The sequence below is a fragment of the Pteropus vampyrus genome, unplaced genomic scaffold, assembly GCF_000151845.1.
Source record: "Pteropus vampyrus isolate Shadow unplaced genomic scaffold, Pvam_2.0 Scaffold722, whole genome shotgun sequence".
NCBI classification, from domain to species: domain Eukaryota; kingdom Metazoa; phylum Chordata; class Mammalia; order Chiroptera; family Pteropodidae; genus Pteropus; species Pteropus vampyrus.
This window is the reverse complement of record NW_011889503.1, coordinates 1-20,860: the sequence shown is the minus strand read 5'-3', so window position 1 is coordinate 20,860 and position 20,860 is coordinate 1. Positions and strand designations below refer to the sequence as shown.

Sequence of the window (20,860 nt, the reverse complement as noted above, 5' to 3'; positions counted from 1 at the left end):
GTCATACTAATTAGCTAGATACAAACACAGAGGCACACTCACACATTCCCATGTACATTTCTATTTAAGCATCTGATTCAAAGAAACTGGAAAACAAAAACAGGAAAGCTGAGACCAGGCTTAAAGGATCCAAGTGGTGATTACATACAAATGAAAGAATGTTGTTACTTAGAACAAAAACGTACTGGAATTCTACCTTCCTTTTTTTTCACTCAGCTTTCGTGTTTAACCTGGCACCAGTTTCCTATAGTTGAGTCCTTGGCAGGAACCTGACCTAACAGAGTAAATATTAACATCTACAATGTGGACCTTCTGTGACTGGACTTGACCTTGCTGCCCAGCATTCACTACTGCCAGCTCCTGTCAGGGAGGGTTGCACACTCAGAAATGACGAATGAATTTTAATGTCAATGAAAAAAACAATCATCCATCCACTCCTAAAAATAGTCTATGATCATGTAACTATTAACACAGCTTCTGCTAAAACTGAAAAAAAAAAAAAAGGCAGTAAGTGACTAGCACATCCCTTAATGTCCAAGAATCTCACGCATGATAGGTATGGTACCAGCAAGACTGAAGAACTGACCTTGGCAAACCCATGGGCCTCTCTCACTCAGTCCCAAATTGTTAAATATGGTGCCACCCTAGAACATGTAAGCAGACAATAATGGCAGAAAGAAAACGAAAGTCGAAAATTTTCCTCCTGCTCAGCTTTCATACCTGCTCACCTACCTCAAGACCTGAAACCTCTGTAAAGCCACTTTTGTCTTGGCGTACATTTTCCTGAACCATCTTCTGCTGTTTGATATCAAGCATAGCAAGCACCTCCAAATACTGTTGATTCAAACCTAGGAAGGGCCATATAAGTGTTAGTTATGGGGCTAACTCTGGCCTCCGGTAATCTTGTTACACCAATATCATATACTCATTTCTTACAAGCACATATGTACAACAGGCATCGCCCACAAAATCTGGCCCCACCCAGAAAATCTGATAGAATAGTGGGTATTAAGTACATATCTAACACTAGATAAAATGTTATTGTTTCTAATGTGGAAGTAACTTTGCAACCAAAGTCTGGTCTTCATTTTCTCTTGGAAAATTTGTATGATTTTCAAAGAGAAAACATACAAAGACAAATTGTTCAGAGAACTTGTGGGTAGTAAGACAACCAGTGATGAGATTTCATGTATTATATCAAAAGTACCAAGTATACAAACCATCAGATTTTTCTGTTGAGAGTTTTCACAAGCAGATCTGAAACCATTTAGAACAAGAGGGGTCCCACTATCTACTAGAGAGTGCAGAAAACAGTAACATTCTCCCTCTTGTTGCAGGGTGGAATGGTAAGGAGGAAGGGGAGGGGTTGTGATTCTGAGCAGCTTCTGTCCTGAGAACTAACCTAATACAGGAAAAATCTCCATCTGCTCAAATCACCGGTACTGAGAAGCACCATCTGTGTGCAGTTCTCACTCAGGTGCATTGCCACAACTACCAGTGGTCCTCAACCTTTTTGGCACCAGGGACCGATGCTCCTATCAGAATCTAATGCCTGATGAACTGAGGTGGAGCTGAGATGGTGATGCTAGTGCTGGAGAGTGGCTACAAATACAGATGAAGCTTCACTCACCTACTGCTCACCTGCTATGCAGCCCAGCCCAGTTCCTAACATGCCATGGACTACTACCATTCTGTGGCCCAGGGTTGAGAACCCCTGAACTACACTATGAAAAGTGCCTCTCTTGGGCCCATGACCTGACTTAGAGCTTATTTTGCCCCCTTCAAGCTACCAATTTAAAATAGTTTCTGTTCAGAAGGGAGAATCGACATCTCAGAATTTTATAAAAAGTTGGTACCACCTTAATCTTAAATAACTTTAATACTTTCATTAACTTTTGCCATAAGGTGATTCATCATATAAGGGAAGTGTGTGTGTTTTTGTCTATGTGTACACACACACATACAACTGACCCTTTGAACTGTATAGGTTCACTTACACGTGGATTTTTTTCAATAAATACAGTTGGCCCTCCTTGCCCCTAGATTTTGCATCGGTGGATTCAACCAACCTTGGATCAAAATACTCTTTTCAATACGCAGTTGGGAGTCCGCAAATATGGAGGGCTGTTTGCATTGTTCCATTCCATTTTATGTGGGGGATTTGAGCATCTGCATATTTTAGTATCCATGGAGGGTTCTAGAACCAATCCCTCACAGATATGGAGGGACTACCTAAGTCTTGAGGGAGTCAAAAGTTATATATGGATTTTGGGGTGTGATCAGAGCAGGGCGCCTGAAGAATGGCTGTTCTGTTTACAACACATCCAACAGGAACTTGGGTTTACTCTTCACAGGTGATGTTACGCTCTATATGTGGAAAAAAGTTATACTGACAGCACGGGTTGGTGTCTCTAACCCCTGCATTGTTCAAGTGTCAGTTGTGTATGTAAGAAATTCAAGTTCTTAATCAGTCATATATCTTGAAAAATTAAGAATAATTGTATTGGTGATAAAGTCACAGAAGACACTTTTTTGAAAGAAAATAATGTTGAATAATCATATAATTATAAACTTTTCCTACTCGTATCCCAATAAAATATATATCTACTCAAGTTCCTCAAACATCAGGTGCTTTATGACTTTGTTTTAAACTGAGTATAAAAACTAAAAAGTAAAGGAGGAATGAGGAGAAATTGCTTAAAAGGTATGAAGTTTTATTTTGGAATGATGGAAATGTTATGGAACTAAATAGTTGTACAACATTGTAGATGTTATGAATTGTTCACTTTTAAATGGTTAATTTTATGTGAATTTTACCTCAGATTTTTTTTAAACTAAAAAATCCTAAATTGATGCATTTCTTCTATTATCTTTAAAATATATTACTTTGAAATACTAGCACTTTGTCTCTACTGATATGTGTTCTTAACATAAGACACTATATAAACAAATCTTTTAACATAAAGAATTTTTAAAGAACCATCAAAATACCACTCTTACTTGCATTTTCAGACTTCAGCATTTTAATTTCTTCTGTTTTTAGTTTCAAAGTTTCTTTGAGGACTGCATTTTCACAGTTTAGCCTGGAAAAAAGTACCCTCCAATAACTAAACATTTGTACTTTATACTTAAGTGAGAATATTTCTATCCCATAACTAGAGCACAAAAACCTAAATATAATTTTTCCTACTTTAGAACAGTCTAGAATTTATGTGTCACAAAATAAAAGCAATTTAAAAGAGTGTGGTAAGATTTTGCACATACTCTAAACCCTTCTGTATACTTAGTTGAGAAAGAATCAGAACCAGAATTATCTAACACATCTCTTTTGAATACTCATTTTCTTTACTAAAGTTTTAATTCAACTTAATAACCATTTGACTACCAACTATATGTCAGACTTAGGCCACCTTTAAAAACTTGCATAAAAGATACATAGGGAGCTTTATCTATTGCCTAAAACTTGAAATTACTTACAAGAGTACCTGAATTGCCCAGCATCGAAGGCTTAAACAATTTTTTTTGTAATTAAAACCAGTAGCTAGATTATCTCGTCAATTTATGACTAAGTAAAATACCTGTTAAGACATCTGTAGCAGTGTTTGTGCAAAATGTTTTATGTTGTGCTTAAAATTGGCCTCAGATCATTAAAACAGTGGTCATGAAGTTAAAGCTTCCCAATTAAAAATGAAATGTAAATCTAATGCATTCTGTTTCTATGAATTACTTAACAAATTAATAAAATATGAAATTAGGTTCTCAAGCAAGGCGTGTAGCCCTTGAGGAATAAACCACCTTTGTTAATGCGCCCTCTTCTTAAGACTAGGTCTCTGAATTTCCAAATGAATTCTTATTAAGTTTATGAGGAAATTGTTCAGATGCTTACAAACGTTTTATTAGATCCACTTAAATTCTTTATAAATTACTTAGATTACTTCATAAACTAATTTTTTTAAAAGCCAACTCAGTCAAATTCATTAACTTTGCTATCTGGTTAACTATTTTTGTGCAGACATAATAAAGCCTCTTGTGCCAGCTCTGCTTAATTGAAGAGTATCCTAAAAGACAGTCTCTCAACTAAGTGTAAATCTGTGTATGTAAATCAGAATTTTCAGGGTTCTGTTCAGTCAAAATAAAAATACAAAAAAAGATAAAAAACCAAATTAGGTAAACAAAACTACCAAAAAATTAAAACGTGATATATTCTCTTGATGAGACTGTGGGGAAACAGGCAGTCTCATATGTGCTGCTGATAGGAATGCAAAGTGGTACAAGCCTTATAGAGAGGAATTTGGCAACATCTAATAATCTACGTATGCATTTACCTTCTGACCCAACAATTCTACTTCTAAGAACATACCCTGAAAATACATCTCCAACAACACAAAAGTATATATGTCAAGGTTATTCATTATAGCATTGTTTATCATCACAAAATACTGGAAACAAGCTCAGTGCCTATGTATAGGAGAACAGTCGAGTACACTATGGCACATCCACACAATGGAGTGATTTCTAAGATATGTTATTAAATGGAAAAATCAGTGCAAAAGAGTATGTAAACTACCCTTTGTGTAAGAAAGAATGGGAAATAAGAAAACATATATATATCTACCCATTCATGCAAAGAGAAACACAGGAAGGACAAATCAGAAAACAAGATTGATTATCTGCAGACAGTGAGAGGAAGGAAGGATGGCAGAAGGTAGTAATAGAGAGGGCGTGGGATGCGAATGACACTTCTCTGAATATATCTTTCTGCATAGTTCTGAGTTTTGGAAGCATGTCAGTCTTTTACAAAGATAAATACATCAACAAGGATGGTGAAAAGATCCTAAAATAGAACACAAATAGAAGTAAATTATCGTAAATGAATAGCATAACCATACTAAAGAGAAAAAATAAACTAACCAAATGATTTTTGAACATATACACTCAGGCTAAAAACAAAACTATAAACAAATATTAAACTCTGATTAGTAGGTTTGATTTTACACGTATAGCAAATTGTACGTATAGCAATTTTTAAGCTACCCTCTCTGCATATACTATAATGGAAAAATAAGTAAATATATTGGGTAATAGGAGCCAGGTTTCTCACTGTGGGAGTTAAAAATGTGGAAAGAGGCAAGGCTAAAATGAACCCTGTGGTGGTAGCCTGAAATTGGAAGTATGGATATCAACTCCGAGTTTTTAACAGATCGATATGATAAACAGGTGTACGTATTTGTCGGTATGTGTATTTTCCAGTTGTTCCCTGAGAGGACCTTCTAGGAATGACTCCCTAGTAGCAATAAGCATACCTAGTACTCAGATCTTGATTTCCAAACACCATTCCCCACTGAAAGGATCCAGGGCTCCTTGAAGAAATGCCTAATATTGTGGGTATACTAGCCTATAATATCTTGTACCAGAAAGCAAGAAAGCGCTCGAGGAATGATAGGAAGGTGTCAAAAGGCCACTAAAGCCAGTTTCAAGGAGTTGCCGTTGACCAAAGTTGGAAAAAAAAATTTTTTTAACTTTTGCCTCCCGCCATGTAGACCTGTTTTCATGCTAATGACTCCCACGTGGCCCCTTCTCAGCCACAATGCTACAGCTCAGCTCCTGCAGGAGGACTGCCCACTCCCAGGGTTTCTGCCTCCAATACTGAGGCCTTCAAAGCCTTGGGCCATTGGTCCTGCCCGGCAGCCATGGGGAAGTGCGGAGTGGGGCAGCGGGGAACACATGTAGGTTGTTTGTTCATAAGAAGGCCACAGGTTTGGTACCCCTTGTCACAATGACCCCGGATTCCTGTTGGGTGTGTTGTCATCAGAGGAGCCATTTCTTCAGGCCCCCTGAAGTTGGAAAATTTTAAGCATTGAAAGAAATTATGTTAGTAATCCCTTTTAACTCCTTGCATAATACAAGAATCCATGAGTCCATATTTGTATAAACAATGAGAAAATTTCTTACAGTAAGATGCCAATAAATAAATGTAGAAAGAATAACAATTCAAAAATTGCCATTTGGCAGACATCACAGTAATAATTGCTTCAGGCAGAATAACCAGTGGATGTAAAAACTGGTGGGTGAAAGTCTGATGAGTAACAGTATATTTACATAATTTCAAAGTATCTCCCCCACAAGATGCTTATTAATTACAAGGGGAAGAATTGTGACTACCGTGGAGAATGAGGGCAGATACCACACCTACACTAAATGATCGAGATCACAGCCTAGAAATGGGACAAACCAACATCATGCGCCTCCTTATATGATGCACAAAGAATATAACATTGCTTAGTAGTAATCCTGCCAAAAACGCATAACCCGAATTTAATCCAGAAACATCAGACATCCCCATTGTGGGATATTCTATAAAATAACTGGTCTATCCTCAAAAAAGGTAAAGTTTATAAAAGACAAACACTGAAGAATTGTTTTAAATTAAAGGAGACTAAAGTTTAGACATGATAACCAAATGCAACATGTGATTCTGTATTGGATCCTGGAACACGGGAAATTTTTTTTCTCTCTTTGCTATAAGGGCATTATTAGGATAATTGGCAAATCTAAGATCTATAGATTAAAAAATTAGTATTGGTTTTTACAATTATGCTGCAGTTTTAAAAGAGAATATCCCTTGAAAAAATAGAAACCGAAGTAGTTCTAGTAATGGGGCCTTATATATGCAACTTACTCATGGTTCAGAAAAACATTATGTCTATATCTACATATTTAACTACAAAGAGAAAGAAAGAATAATAAAGCAAATATGGTAAAGACTTCAAATTTGGAGAATCTTGGTGAAAGATACACAAGAATTATTTGTACTGTTCGTATAAGTTTTCTATAAATCTTAAGTTATCTCAAAAGTTAAATAATAAAAGATTAGATACTAAAGCCATCTATAACCCCAGATATCAAATCAATTCCTCAATGCCTGACCTTATAAAAAGTGTATGTTGTAATTTAAATATATTAAATTCACTCCAATAAAAGAGCTGCTCAAAAGATTTTGTTTGAAAAAAATAGTGCCAGTGCTAAAATAACTTGGAAAACATGGCTCTTACACTGTATTTGAAAATACAGTTTGTACTATATATATATATTTTTTTTTAAAGAAAACACTAACAAAAATATGAAGCTGGCCAGGTAGATAAGCAATAATTTATATTTACAGTTAGCTCAAAGAAGAAGAAAACCTAAACTACATTTGAATTACATGCACTTTAAAGATTTCCAAAGAAAAACTATGGAATAATAATATACAAACCTGTCATATTTTTGGGTCCAAGATTCTTCTATATTTTTAAATCTATTATGATCAAATTCTATTTCCCACTGCAAGGCATTTATTTCCTATAGAAAGAAAATAGTACTTCCATGGAAAATTTTACAAGTAAATCACTTCAGGACATTGTGAATAGCTGAAATACATCATTTAATCATTTCACAGAAATACATTAAAGAGAAAAAAACTATTACTCGAAAAGAGTTTTATCACATTTGTAAATACATATAACATGTATTGTTAGTGGTCAAAAGAGCTTTGCCAAAGCTTGCTTACTATAGGAGAAATTTCAAATTGTTTAGCTTAAAAATTTGGGATCTGAACCTAGATTTCTCATCATCCCTGCCCCCAGCCCACGCAGACTCCACAAACAAAATATACTCCTGGAGGTCTGAGCCCAGGGCAGTCCCATCAAGGGAGGGTACAACAGGCACAGGAACAACCTCTGAAAGTGATTCCTAAATGCTTTTCTAGTGAAGATGAGGTGGTCAGAAAGAGGCAGGCTCTGCAAGCAGAGAAAAAGAAAAAGAAGAAAAATAGGAAGCATCAACTTGGCAGGCCTTCTACTACCTTAAAATAGAAAATAAAAGAAACCTTAATTCTTTACACGTTTGACAATCTGTTTTGGATTATAAACTCCAAAAAGGGAGGGACCATATAAAGTTGAAGCACACCCAGCAGAGTGTATACATAAATCACATATCCATTAGCATGGTGACTTTTAAGGAAATTTTATTTGAAAGCTTATTGGATTGAACAAGTCTACGCTAAAAACACATACCTTCTCCAAGGATCTCTTTTGTTCCACAGTTTTTTGAAGAACTGCCTGGGTATGACTTGTGGCTTTGCCAAATATTGCCTAAGGGAAAAAATATCAGTATAAATTAAATTTCTAATCATTCTTACATGCATGATGTTCACGTTTTTATTTTAAGACAACAGAAAATTCGAGATGAGAATTTCCACAGAGACCACCTCTTTGTGGAGTGTTGGATAGTTCAAAAGTCAGAAAATCTTGGTTTGGCTCTTCCTCAATATATATGAGAATAAATGAAAGAATTTTCCACACAAAGACTTGTACACAAACATTCATAGTAGTAGTATTCATAACAACCAAAAAGTGCCCATCAACCAGTGAATGTATATACAAAATGTGCCATACCTATACAATGGAATATTATTTGGCAATAAAAAGGAAAAAAATACACATACTACACCATTCATGAACCTCAAAACCATGCTCACTGAAAGAATCCAGATAAGAAAGAATCCGGACACATAATGTATGATTCTATTTATATGAAATACAAAAGGCAAATCTACAAGAATATAGATTAATGATTGTCTGGGGTTGGAGATGGGAATGGAGAGTCTAATGTGTCCAAGGTTCCTTTTGGGGGTGCTAAAAGTGTGCAAAAATTAGATTGTGGTGATAGTGTAGTAAGAATGAATTGTATGCTTAAAATGTGTGAAATTCATGACATGTAAATTATACATCAATAAAATTGTTTAAAAAATCTAGACCTCAAAAAAAATTATATTAAGCACTGCTGCTTTTGTTTTAAAAGCTAAAACCACAGCACCTAGTTAGTATACTGTGAAAATGATGAAAGTTTAAAAATAACTTCTTACCATGCTTTGAAGAATTTTCAGTGCTTCCTCTTTGCCTTCAAGTTGTCTTTGAGATGCCTCAAGTTCAGTTTTTAAAATTTCTACCTCCTGAGAAGAGAAATAAAATTCGTCTTCCTATCTGCAAGATATGCAACCCAAAATGAACAGTTTAGGTAGTCTACATTTAAGCTTAACATGCACTTTGACTCAAAGCACTGTGACCTTATAAATGAAGATGGAAATTCCTCAGGCTTTAACAATGGACCAGACAGACCAAAATCTAGAGCCTCATTATCAGGTGCCAATTTTAACTCAAAGCCCAAATCTTTAGTTTTTACCCATCTAGGCCACACAGCTAAGAATCTGAAAAAAAAAAAAAAATCTTTAGGCCACATAAAATAAGCACATGATCATTCACACAGCTACAGTAGCTATTAAGGGGTAAACTGTGTCCTCCCCAAAAGAAGTGTTCGAGTCTTAACTCCTGGTATTGTGAATGTGGCCCTATTTGGAAATAGGGTCTTTGTGGATATAATCAAGTTAAAATGAGGTCAGAATGGATTAGGGTAAGCCCCAATCCAATGACTGGTGTCCTTATAAGACGAGAAAAACTTGGACACACACTAGAGAAGGCCATGTGACAATAGACTGGAGTGATGCAGTTACAAGCCAAGGAATGCCAAAGACTGTTGGGGCAACCACCGGAAGCTAGGAAGAGGCAAAGAAGGGTTCTGCTCTAGACCTCTCAGAAGGAATATGGGCAATCGACACCTTGATTTTGGACTTCTAGCCTCCAGAACTGAGAGACTAAATCTCTGTTGTTTTAAATCTCTAGTTTGCAGTACTTTGTTACAGCAGTCCTAGGAAACTAAAACTTCAGCTTTCACAAGAGTCACAAACACACATTAGAATGGGCTTCCTGTTTCCCACAGGATAGGCAGCCCTTACAGAAATGCCTACTCCCAGCAGGCTGGGTGGCCTCCTCAGACCACTTGGGATACTTTCTGATCTTCTAATTTCAGAGAGGTTATTTCAAGCCACACACAGGGAAGACAGATGGAAGGAAATAACTATTTTCTCCAGGAGATTAGAGTAGTAGTAGAAGATTAGGGGCGAAAGGAGAACTGGAGGGCTTTAAAAAGCCTTTCTGAGAAATGAGGAAGATAAACTGAAGAGGCCAGTTGAAAGGTATGAGCTTTATACTGTGGCTCATCAAAAATATCTGGAAAGCCAACATCTGTCTTCCATCCAATTTTAGTACTACTTAAACAAAATCTCTTCTCAGTAGATTTTATTCACATGAGAATTTTTATATAAGCCAGAGTACCTACCTCTAATGTTTCATCAAGACGCTGCTTTAATTCTACATTTGACAATTCGGAATTAGAATCTATTAGAGGAAAAAAACATTTAACTAGTTAAATATAGGACATTTGTTTATAAAATATCAAGTACAGGTTTCATTGCAAAGAGAAAAGAATTATAATAAACCAGATAATGATAAAAATAGCTGCCTTAAAACATTTCACAATTGAAAAGACACACACTTTTGAATAAAAAGGACTCTAAAATAACAAATTGGTTAGTTACTACATACAAACACATGTCGACATAAGAAACATCTAAACCTGCAGAGAATGTTTATGAGTTTATTTGAGCCAAACCGACAATTGCCAGGAAGCAAAATCTCAATGGAGAAAATGCTCTGGAGAATGGCAGTTTTGCAGCTTATTTTATACATTAAAATAAAAGGAGGAGACTTGAGGAGGATTACCGAAATCCACTGGTGGTAGGTTAAGGGGATGGGAGAGAGCAAAGCAGGGAAATCCCTGGGATTAAATAAAAAGTAAAATGGAGAGATACATGCTTCTTTTACATTGGTGGGTACAAGATAATTAACATTTATAGGTGGTTAGGCAGGGAACAAGGCAACAATGAAAGTTGTGTGGTCTATGCTCTGGTGCTGGCGGTTGTGCCCCCAGCGGTCTGGAATAGGATATTGCTCTGACATTTCAAAGGTTTGTTATCTTAGAAGCAAAAAGACAGGCTCACCTAGGGTAAATAAAGACTGACCTTTGTCAAGGAAGCTACAGGTCTAGGAAGCTACAGGTCTAGGATGTGAACCACTTTCAGTTAGGAATTTTTATGTTCAGACCATCCTGTGTGGTTAGATTTGGTCTCTGAGTTTGTAAGGTCCACCATGCAGGCCTCCCTTGAGCTTGTCAGATTTAGTATGTGGCCCTTTTTTTGTCCACACACAATATAAAAAAACATGAATGTTGAGAGTGAAATAAATTTTGGTGTTTGGTTTAAGTTCGATCAATACAGTAATATGAATAGCTAAGAAATAACCTGAATTTAATTTCTTTCCAAAGAGAATGACTAGAAGTCTTTAGTAACTTCAGTTTTTTCTATCCTTAATGTGATCAATTGAAACATTAAACTGGGCTTTCAAGAAGCTTCATTTTCATTTGATCCCACTGGCAATAGAAAAGCATTAAAGTGGTAACCAAAAGCAAGAAGAAAAGAAGTAAAAGAAAAAAATAGTTTAGAAAGAATATTTTGAGGGATATTAAAATTTTCTCAAAACAGTTTTTTTCTTCATTATTCTGAACTTTCATCAACATAACAGTATCCAAGGGAAAACTTAAATCATTGATATACTCTTCCAAGGAGGTTCAAATGTGACATTGGGGTGACAATGACAAGTTCTATTTTATTAATACTTGTGGTAGGCAGAATAATGGCCCCCAAAATGCCCATACCTTAATCCTCATAACCTGTGAATTCATGGCAAAAGGGACTTTGCGGATGTGATTAAATTAAGTATTTGGAGATGGGAGATTATCCTGGATGACCCAATGTAGTCACAAGGGTCCTTATAAATAAAAAAGGAAGGCAGGAGAGTCAGTGTCAGAGTAATGGAGAATAAGAAAGACTCGACTAGCCATTGCTGGCTTTGAAGATGGAGGAATGGGGACCATGGGCCAAGGAATACAGGTGGCATCTGGAAGCTGGAAAAGGCAAGGGAATGGATTCTCTCCTAGAGCCCACAGAAGGAATGCAGCCTTTTTGACACATTAATTTTAGCCCACTGAAATCTATTTTGGACTTTTGACCTACAGAACTATAAGACCATAAATTTGTGTTGTTTTAAATCACTAAATTTCTGGTAATTTGGAAACTGACTATTAACAAAAGAAAACCAACACAATATTCTTACCTAGGATCAGGTCAACTTTGACAGAAAGACAAAAGTCCATAACCCAACAAAACAGGAACTCATACTATTACTATTACATCTTGTTTCTATCCCAGCGGTTTCCTCATGTTTTTACAAAGGCATCTTAGCATCATATTCAGTTTTCAACATCTTTCTTGCAAAATAGTATCTATTCTCTATGCATGATAAAGAACTGAAAGAAAAATATATAATCAATAATCCCATCCTAATTTCAAGAAGGATTTTGAGGGATGGGGATAGATCTCAGCTGCAACATAACATTTGTAAATCTGAAACGTGTTTCTTAAATTATTTTTGTGTTGTTCCAATTTGTGTTTGTTCTGCTTTGGTGGAGAAGTTTTACAATGTGTGTTATTAACAATTCAGCCACACAAGAGCTACGCCACAGAGGAGGCATGGTCTCATCCACGGGCTCCCAATCATTTTGGAGTTGTGTCATTCTATCACAATATGATTCTGAATTTCATTCTTAATGTATGGCATAACTTATTTAAATGACAAATTTAAAATAATTTTGTTGTGATAATATTTGAAAATTTCATGATATCCTTAAAATAACCAGAAGCATACATGTTCTGCCGGTAACACTCCTTCCCCAGATAAGCACCCATCTTGCGGCGCCCACATGTCATCTCCTTAGACAGGCCTCCCCTGACCCTTGCCTAAAATGGCAGTGACCCAGCTCCTCCAATCACTCACTATGCCTTCACTCACCACTGCCTGATGTTACTTAGCTGCTCATTTGTAGGTTTATTTTCTGTCTCCTCTACTAGAATGTGAACTCCATGACATTAGGGGCTTTCACTATTTTGTTCATTGATGTTATTCCCAGAGCTTGGAGCTGTCCTAGGCTCCTGACAGGTATCCAATAAATATTTGTTGAATAAGAAAAATAAAAAGAGTAAAGTATATCACTACACCATAAAAAAAGCAAGATAGGTAATCATTTACTGAGATCACTAACATGTATGTATTAATGCAGAATAACTAGTGTACTTCACGGTTTGGACAATGCTTGGAAATAAAAACATTAATTACAATCCCACAATGTAAATAAAGATAAATTTCTAAAAATCCACTCTGGCGGCCTATTTTCATGCGTTGAAAGCACTGATCAAATTCACAGGGGAGAAGGAGGGAGAGGATACTAGGCATCTTACCAGAGTTACTTTGTCGTCTGTGATGGAGAATTCTGGACCCTTCAGGGTATGTATCTTGCAAGCTCTTATGTCTGGAGTACTGAAAAATGGCACCACTTCTTTCTTCCCCCTTTCCTGGAAATGGGGGAGGGCTAAAGTTCCTGTCATCTGACCTTTTCCTAGATGTAAATAAATGTGAAACTTGTACTTCATAAATACCGCCGGGCCTTCTTCCAAGGCCATACCCTAAGTCGCCTTCTGCCATGTCATCATCCTCTGAGTCCCAGGTCTGTGCCTCTGCCTCACTCGGTGGCCTCACCACCCTGCTCATCAGCCAGGTGCCGTCTTTACCATAAGGAAAAACAGGTTACCTGTAGTTACAAAAAACAGTGGTTAAACACCGTCATTATAAGAAAGTTGGGTTTTCCAGGGAAGAAAAGTTCTTTTCTGTATTATGCAGGCAAGACTATCGAGCAAAGCACCAGTGCACAAATGCAATCCAATTCAAAGTCTTGAATATTTCAGGACTTTTGAGATAAGAAAAATTCCAATCTCCAATTTCAAAGATTGTAGTTAATTTTAAGGAAGCAGGAAAGGCTTTTACTGAATGCAGTAATCTACTGATCAGAATAAAGCAGAGCCTTTGCCAAGAAAATAGAACACTCTTAACATACAAGAAGAAAGGGCTCGGTTTTCACAAGCCAAAGAGCTATGTAAAATTCCGAAAAGCCTCTGAAAAACAAGACTTCCAATGACTAAGACCATCCTGCCTCTGTCTCGTCACAGCCCTTTATCCACTTCAAGTGCTCAGGGTTCCTACAGCCTCACTTGGTTTGTTTGCTATTTCTGTACAGACACAATTAGTAGAGATTTTGTATTTGGGACAGTGACAAGTAGGAGGGAAGAAGGTGCCCGACTCTTTCCTTCTTTCTCAAGTCATGCCACACCTATATTCGCACCTATTTTGCAAGCAATCAGAGCAAAAGCCAAAGACTTTTCAATGGCTAAGGACCTTATTCTCATCTCTGCCGCTGTCCCCTCATCCTAGGCTGACAGCCCTGATCTCCCAAGTGTTCTTGACCGTGCCAGGCATTCCTGCCCCAGAGCTTGTGTTCCCTTGCCTGGGGGAACCCTCTTCCCCCAGACAGGTGCTCAGCTGCTTCTTCACCTCGGGTGGATCTTTCCTTCAGTGTCACTTTCTCAGTGAGGCCTTTCCTGGCACCCCATCTAAAATTGCAAACTGCCCCTCCCTGTCCCACTTATCTGCTTTATCTTTATCCTTAGCACTTATGACTTTCTAACATACTCCTCCATAATTTACTCATTTTTCAAATCATGCCACTAACAGGGAAGGCAGTGCAAAAGTGGGAGCTCAATGAAGCAGAAGGTGGCTCCAGCCTGCCTAGATGCCTCTCAAGAGGTGGGGTGCCCTCAAAAATTTCCCCTGCCAGATTCCAAACCCACCTAAATGTCCCTAACAGGAATGTAAGTTCCACAAAGGCAGAAGCTGTTGTCTGTTTGGATCACCACTGCATTCCCAATTCCTAAAACAGTGTCTGAGACATAACTGACGCTCAATAAACATTTGTTTAATAAAACAAGGAACATACAAACTGAAATACTTGCCACTAGGGCAGAAAAACAAAATACTGTAGTCACCTCAGCAAGGCTCCACACGGGATGCCATGAGGCTAACTGCCTGCCCTTCTTCTTAGAAGAAAACAACTCCAGGTAAAAATGCCCTCCAGAAAAAGGATCACAGAGCTCTGTCCATGCAGAGACCATTGTAGGCACCTACCTGGTGATGGTGGCTTCTGCCTGGTGGCTGGAGAACACCTGAAATGCTCAGCCTTGTCCTTCTGGTACAGAGTTTAGTTAAGAGAGAGTTTCACCATCATTTCAAAACAGCTTCTTTGCTGTAGTTATTTAGAAACATTTCATCCTTTTCACAAGACTCATTAAAAAAAAAGATGATGAAAACACATCTGACATCTTTTTCTAAATATCCTGCTGTTTAAGCATTTGCTTACTAGAACTTTCAAAAACGAATCTCAGTCTTTCGAAAATAATTAAAACTCTCTTTTTTTTTTTTGTTGATATCTTTCTCTTATTCTTCCACTGTTAAAACTACACATAGATGCTAAATAAATCTCATCATGTATGAAGAGTTTTCTGTTGTTTTTAGGGTCAAGATACCATATATTTTCAATGTTTAAGAACAAAAGCCTTAAAAGATTTAAAGTAACATATCATAAAAGAAGATACATAATTTCCCTTATATACAGAATCTAAGGAATCTAAGGAATAAAAAGAACAAACTAAAAGAATCACAAATATAGTGGACAATTTGGTGACAGACAGAGGGGAAGGAAATTTGGGGGCCTGGGAGAATAGGGTGAAGGGTTAAAGAAGACAAATTAGTAGCCGATGGATGGTCACGGGGATGGGGAGCATGGCATAGGGAATGCAGTTAGCATTAATACATTGGCTAGGTGGAGGGTCAGGGGAGGAAGGGTGCAATTGGGATCGTTTTACGAACTATATAGATGTCTAACCAATGTACTGTATACTTGAAACTAATTAAAATAAATAAAATAAAAAGAAGATACATAGGTGAAGGACACAACATCATTAGTTATAAGGGAACTGTAGATTAAACTACAATGAGATTCCACCATATACCACTGCCAATTCCAAATGTTGCTGAGGATGTGGACATCCATACACACTGTCGGTGGGAGTATAAAATGGTACAAACATTGTGAAAAGTTGTTTTTTTAAACAGTGACACGGCGATTGCATTCTTGGTACTTACCCAAGAGAAATGAAGACATATTCATAGAGAGATGCGTGAATGAATGTTCATAGCATTATTAGAATTAGTCCTAAATTGGAAACACCCAAAGGAACCATCAGCGAGAAAACAAATTCTAATACATCCACACAATAGAATATGTACAGCAATAAGTGATGAATTTCTGATATTTGCAACAATGTGGATGAAACTTACAGATGTTATGCAAACAGAAGAATCACCTATTGTATGAAATCCTGGCAAAACTAATATACATGGTAGGCGGCAGATCGATGGTTGCCTGAGGTGGGAAGGTGGATGGACTTCGAAGGGCATGAAGGAACTTTTTTGCGGTGACGGAAAAGTCTTATATCTTGACTAGAATGATGGTTTGTTAAAACTAATCCAACTATGCTTACAATAGTGCATTTTATCATATATAATTATTACTCAATACTATATTAAAAATTGTTTAAAACAGGAAAAATTAAGGGACCTTTAACTGGATTAGGGGGCAAGATGAGAAGTGTGTTAATCATTTGTACCCCCCTAGATAAGAAAATTATTACACTGGATGCTTTAAATCAGCAATAATTTTTTTTTAGTGACATAATAGCTAGTACATGCTGCTTGCTTTCTGTGTGCAAGGCACTATTTTAAGTCTTTACTTAGATTATTCTATTTATTCTTCACAACACTTTGTAAGACAACACTATCACTACTTAAGTATGGACAATTAAACTGAAGCACAGACAGGTGAAGTAACATAGCTAATAAGAGCCAGATTCTGAACCCGGCCCCTTGATGTCAATGTCACTGTTATACTCTCAGCCACTGCTTCCTGTCATTTGGAGAATTTCAATGAGATTAACATCAGAGTAAACCCAGTTTCTATTATTTATGACACCAAATAGAATGGAAAGTAAAAGTTTAAAATAGCTAGTTTTAACAACACTCAATGCAGTCTATTGGACCCATTTTTTACCCCAAATTTTTATGAAATCATTTTGGTTCTTTCACAAGTTTATTTCCTAAATAAGTAAGTTTATCTATTTTTGTCAGGTTAGATAGTAAATTATTTATTATATAAGAGGCTATGTTTTACCCCTCGTGCAGCTGAATCCTGTTTATAATGCAACTTCACATCTCTGTTAAGGAAGATGTGGTCATGGTTAGGCAGCCAGAGGTGAAGGAAATGGAATTTGGTCAACGCAAAGGAAAAAAGCAATAAGAGGAAAGAATAAGCAATTGCAGGATTAGCTAACAATATTTTTTAATGCAACACATATATTCAGGTGTCATGAGTGTGTCTTCCTGCTATTCAGAGTTGCATATCATAATAAGCTTTCACATGGTCCAATGCTTTACTGCTTTTTAAAATGTAACTTTGAGAACTGTTGGCTGTGTACCTTCCCACTTTTTTTTTTTTACTAATAGTAATATTAATATGTAATGCAGTCAAATTAAACTTGACTTTTGGAACACATTACTTCTAAGGAAGGGACGATATTTGAAGTTAACTAATGTTCATTTGACTAGTTGTAAATGAATTCAATGTTGACAACCAGGAAGGCAGCAGGATGTGTGATGGAGAAGGCCTCCCCTCAGGAGGTTTGGGTTCAAATTTCACTCTACCATTTGCTACTCTGTGATCCTGGGCAAGTCATTTAACTTCTTGGAGCCTATTTTCGAATCTCCAAAATGGCTTTAAGCATAACTACTTTATATTTAGGTACCATTAATATATTTGAATATATTTGATATATTTGAAATTAATGTTTATTAAATTAGAATTTGAGTATTAGTTTTTTCATTTATCAAATGAAGGGACTGGATAAGATTTCTTGGTTCTTTAGAGCTCTAAAATCTCGATTCTATATCAGCATTTTCCAAAGTGTGCCCCACGGAACTCTAGTTCTATGAACTGTGAGGTGTTGCTAGTAATAAAAAAGGGCCCTTCTGGTTTTCTTAAGGGGTGTATTTTCCTATGCCAGTCCAGACATACATGACTTGCCCAAAATTATAGTGGCAGAGCCAGAACTAGAAACCGTATCTCTGGCTCCTCGTTCAGTGATCTGGCCACTTGGGAAAGAACACAGGATGACTACATTATAGACTGTGGGCAGACAATCTTCCTACTTTTACACTAAAACAACTCTTTGAAAAGTGACCAGTGACTTCCTAAAAACTAAATCCAAGACCTAGGCTTGTTTCTCAGCCAACTCCACCTCTGCAGAAGCTGTGACTACTGATTCACCATGGATTCAACCCGGGTCCCTGGTCCTCCTTGGTTCCTCAGCCCCTCAGAGAGTCTCCGATTCTCTCATATCTGCCTGCTCAGGCTCCATTTCCTCTTCTTGTTTCTTCTGTACATGTTTGGCTTCTACTCTTAAATACACATCTCCAGCTGGATATCCTGCCCGCAATTCAAACACAGCTTGTTCAAAAACAAATTCATTACCCTCCTCACCCTCCCACCCAGCCAGGTCTCCTCCTGTGTCCTTTATTTCTGCAAATGCATCATCCATGCTCTAAAATACCCAGGCCCAAAACTTTGGAATTGGTTTTTTGTTTGTTTGTGTTTTACTTCTTTCTTCTCTTTGGTGCCTTCAGTTGTCAAATCCTCTAGATCCACAAAATGTCCTTCACACAGTAACTTCACAGCCCTGGCTGAATTTCTTGTTACTTCTCCTGGACTAAACCAATAGTTCCATAACTGATCTACTCCAAGCTATCCTACACGTTGTTGCCAAACACAGATCCAATGATGTCCATCTCTTGCCCTAAAACATTCCATGGCTCCCACGGCATGTGTAATAAAGTAAGTATCATCCTTTTTTCTACAACAAGAATCCTGTTTTCACTCCGTGTTTCAACTATCAGTGCTCCCTCGTCATGCTCTCTGCTTCCACATAAGAGGGACTGCACTCACTCCCAGCCCTCCTCAGTCTGGTCACCTTCAAGCCTCAGCTGATGCCATTCTCCACCCCAGGAATGCTTTCTCCTCTTAGGTGCCCCCTCACTTCATGACAGCCACTCCCTCAGTAGCCTTCTGGACTACCCTTTGACAGATGTGATTTATCCTGCCTCTGAGCCCTCCTAGCTCTGTATTGTACCTTTCAATAGTCCTTACATCCTATCTAATGTTTTTATTGTACACTCCCTTAGTGCAGGGAGTGTACGTGTCTCATTTACTTGTGCAAAACAAGTGTTCCAAAAATATCTGATGGGCGGATTTGACAAAGAAAACAGTTTCCTGCCCAGAAAACTTGTACTAGAAGCATCCACACCCACAAGCCTGATAACTCTCGCCTTAGCAAACAAGTTGGTCAAACAGACATAAAATTCCTGTCAGACCTGACAAAGAGGAACTAACTGGACTCCTGCCTGGTGAAAAACGACTGGCCTGCTGCACAGTGCAATAGGATTTTGTTTTTTAACTCTTTCTGTTAAAATAATTTTAGATTTACAGTAAGTTATAAAGATCATACAGAGAGCTCCTGTATACCCTTTACCCAGATTACTCTGTTAATATTAGGATATATTTATCAAAATTAAGAAGTTAACATGAACTAAACCACAGGCTTTATTATAATTTCCTCAGTTTTTCTACTAATGTCCTTTTTCTGTTTTAGGATCCAATTCAGGATACTATATTGTACTTAGTGCGCTGTAATGTTAAGGCTCAAAATTAATTTAAAAAGTAAGTAAAGGAGGAGGGGAGAGAGGTAGAGCAGGGTCTTTCAAACCTATTCCTTGTATTTTTAATGTCAGAGGAGGCCATTAAACTAACGTCAGGGGAAATGAGGACAATTTGCCAGCTAGTCCGCAACCTACCGAGTTCCCACAGATGCGCGCTGCCCGCCCCGCGGTCCTCCCCACTCGCGGTTCCCACCTGCCAGGCCCGGACCTCGCACCCTCTGCCACGGAAAGCTTAGGAACCCGGACTTGGGCTCGGCGACCAAAACCCCGCCAACCCCGCCGCCCTTGCGCCCCCAGAAGCGCGCTCACCGGGCGCCGAACCTCCACGTCGCGCGCACCGCCTTGTCCTCAGCCACGTGGACGCGCGGCGCGGCCCCGAGCGGGACGGCGGGCGAGGCCGGGCTCCCGGCGCCAGCGGGACGCGCGCCTCCGCACCTGCCAAAGCTCGCCCCGCGCGTGTTCCGGGAGGCTAGGTGTCCATCGCCCAAGACTGAGTTCCCCACGACGGGCAACCAAATTCTGAATAATACACGAGACTTGGAAAAACAAAGCAAGACTACGTATGCGTTAGCAAAAGTAAAATACATGGTAAGGGAAGGATGGAGCCCAGCCAAAGTTCCGCGGTGGAGTCGGAGCTTGAAATGCAGGCTTTCAGAACTAAGAAATGAGGAGGGCACTGCACGCCAGGGGAACTGCTGGGGACAAGGCGTGACAGTCGGAAGGAAAGAGAGCATGGCCTTGTGGGCCTAAAAGGCTGCTACTGGGGATAACCTATTCCTATTTCCTCAGAGGGGCCCTGCCTCTCTCTAACCCCGCCAAGACATATTGAGTCATTAGATTGATTACCTTGCTGAAATGATCTTGGCATTATTTACTAATACCCTAAATCCGTAAAAGAACTGAAGACTTCATAGTTGTCAAAAAACTTAACTGGATTTAAAGATTACTCTGGTTTGGAAATAAATAAACTCTCACAATAACAAACTTCTTCCGATGTTCCTTTTCTCCAGATCCAGCCCACATTTCCCTTAACCAGCTACTTTCAAATATCAAACATATTGAGATATTAGAAAACCATACAGATTTGAGGCTCTAAA

The 20,860-nt window shown here is 38.1% G+C and overlaps 1 protein-coding gene and 2 non-coding genes across 3 annotated transcripts in view; 1 reads left to right on the top strand and 2 right to left on the bottom strand.

Annotated features, from left to right (window-relative positions):
- Positions 1-20,672, bottom strand: part of CCDC125 (coiled-coil domain containing 125) — a 26,895-nt gene extending 6,223 nt beyond the window's left edge. The window contains exons 1-8 of the mRNA XM_023526149.1: positions 20,073-20,672; positions 13,289-13,638; positions 10,216-10,274; positions 8,906-8,992; positions 8,055-8,132; positions 7,256-7,341; positions 3,001-3,083; positions 733-848 (exon numbers count right to left, since the gene is read on the bottom strand). Of these exons, the coding sequence (XP_023381917.1) occupies positions 733-848; positions 3,001-3,083; positions 7,256-7,341; positions 8,055-8,132; positions 8,906-8,992; positions 10,216-10,274; positions 13,289-13,598 (819 nt within the window). The 5' untranslated portion in view covers positions 13,599-13,638; positions 20,073-20,672. The remainder of the gene's footprint in view (positions 1-732; positions 849-3,000; positions 3,084-7,255; positions 7,342-8,054; positions 8,133-8,905; positions 8,993-10,215; positions 10,275-13,288; positions 13,639-20,072) is intronic.
- On the top strand, positions 2,271-2,375 carry LOC111734020. Its single transcript, XR_002778260.1, has one exon. It is a non-coding gene; the product is annotated as a small nucleolar RNA SNORA11 (small nucleolar RNA).
- LOC111734019 lies at positions 5,723-5,852 on the bottom strand. The gene has a single exon (XR_002778259.1). It is a non-coding gene; the product is annotated as a small nucleolar RNA SNORA11 (small nucleolar RNA).
- Positions 20,673-20,860: the final 188 nt, after the last annotated feature.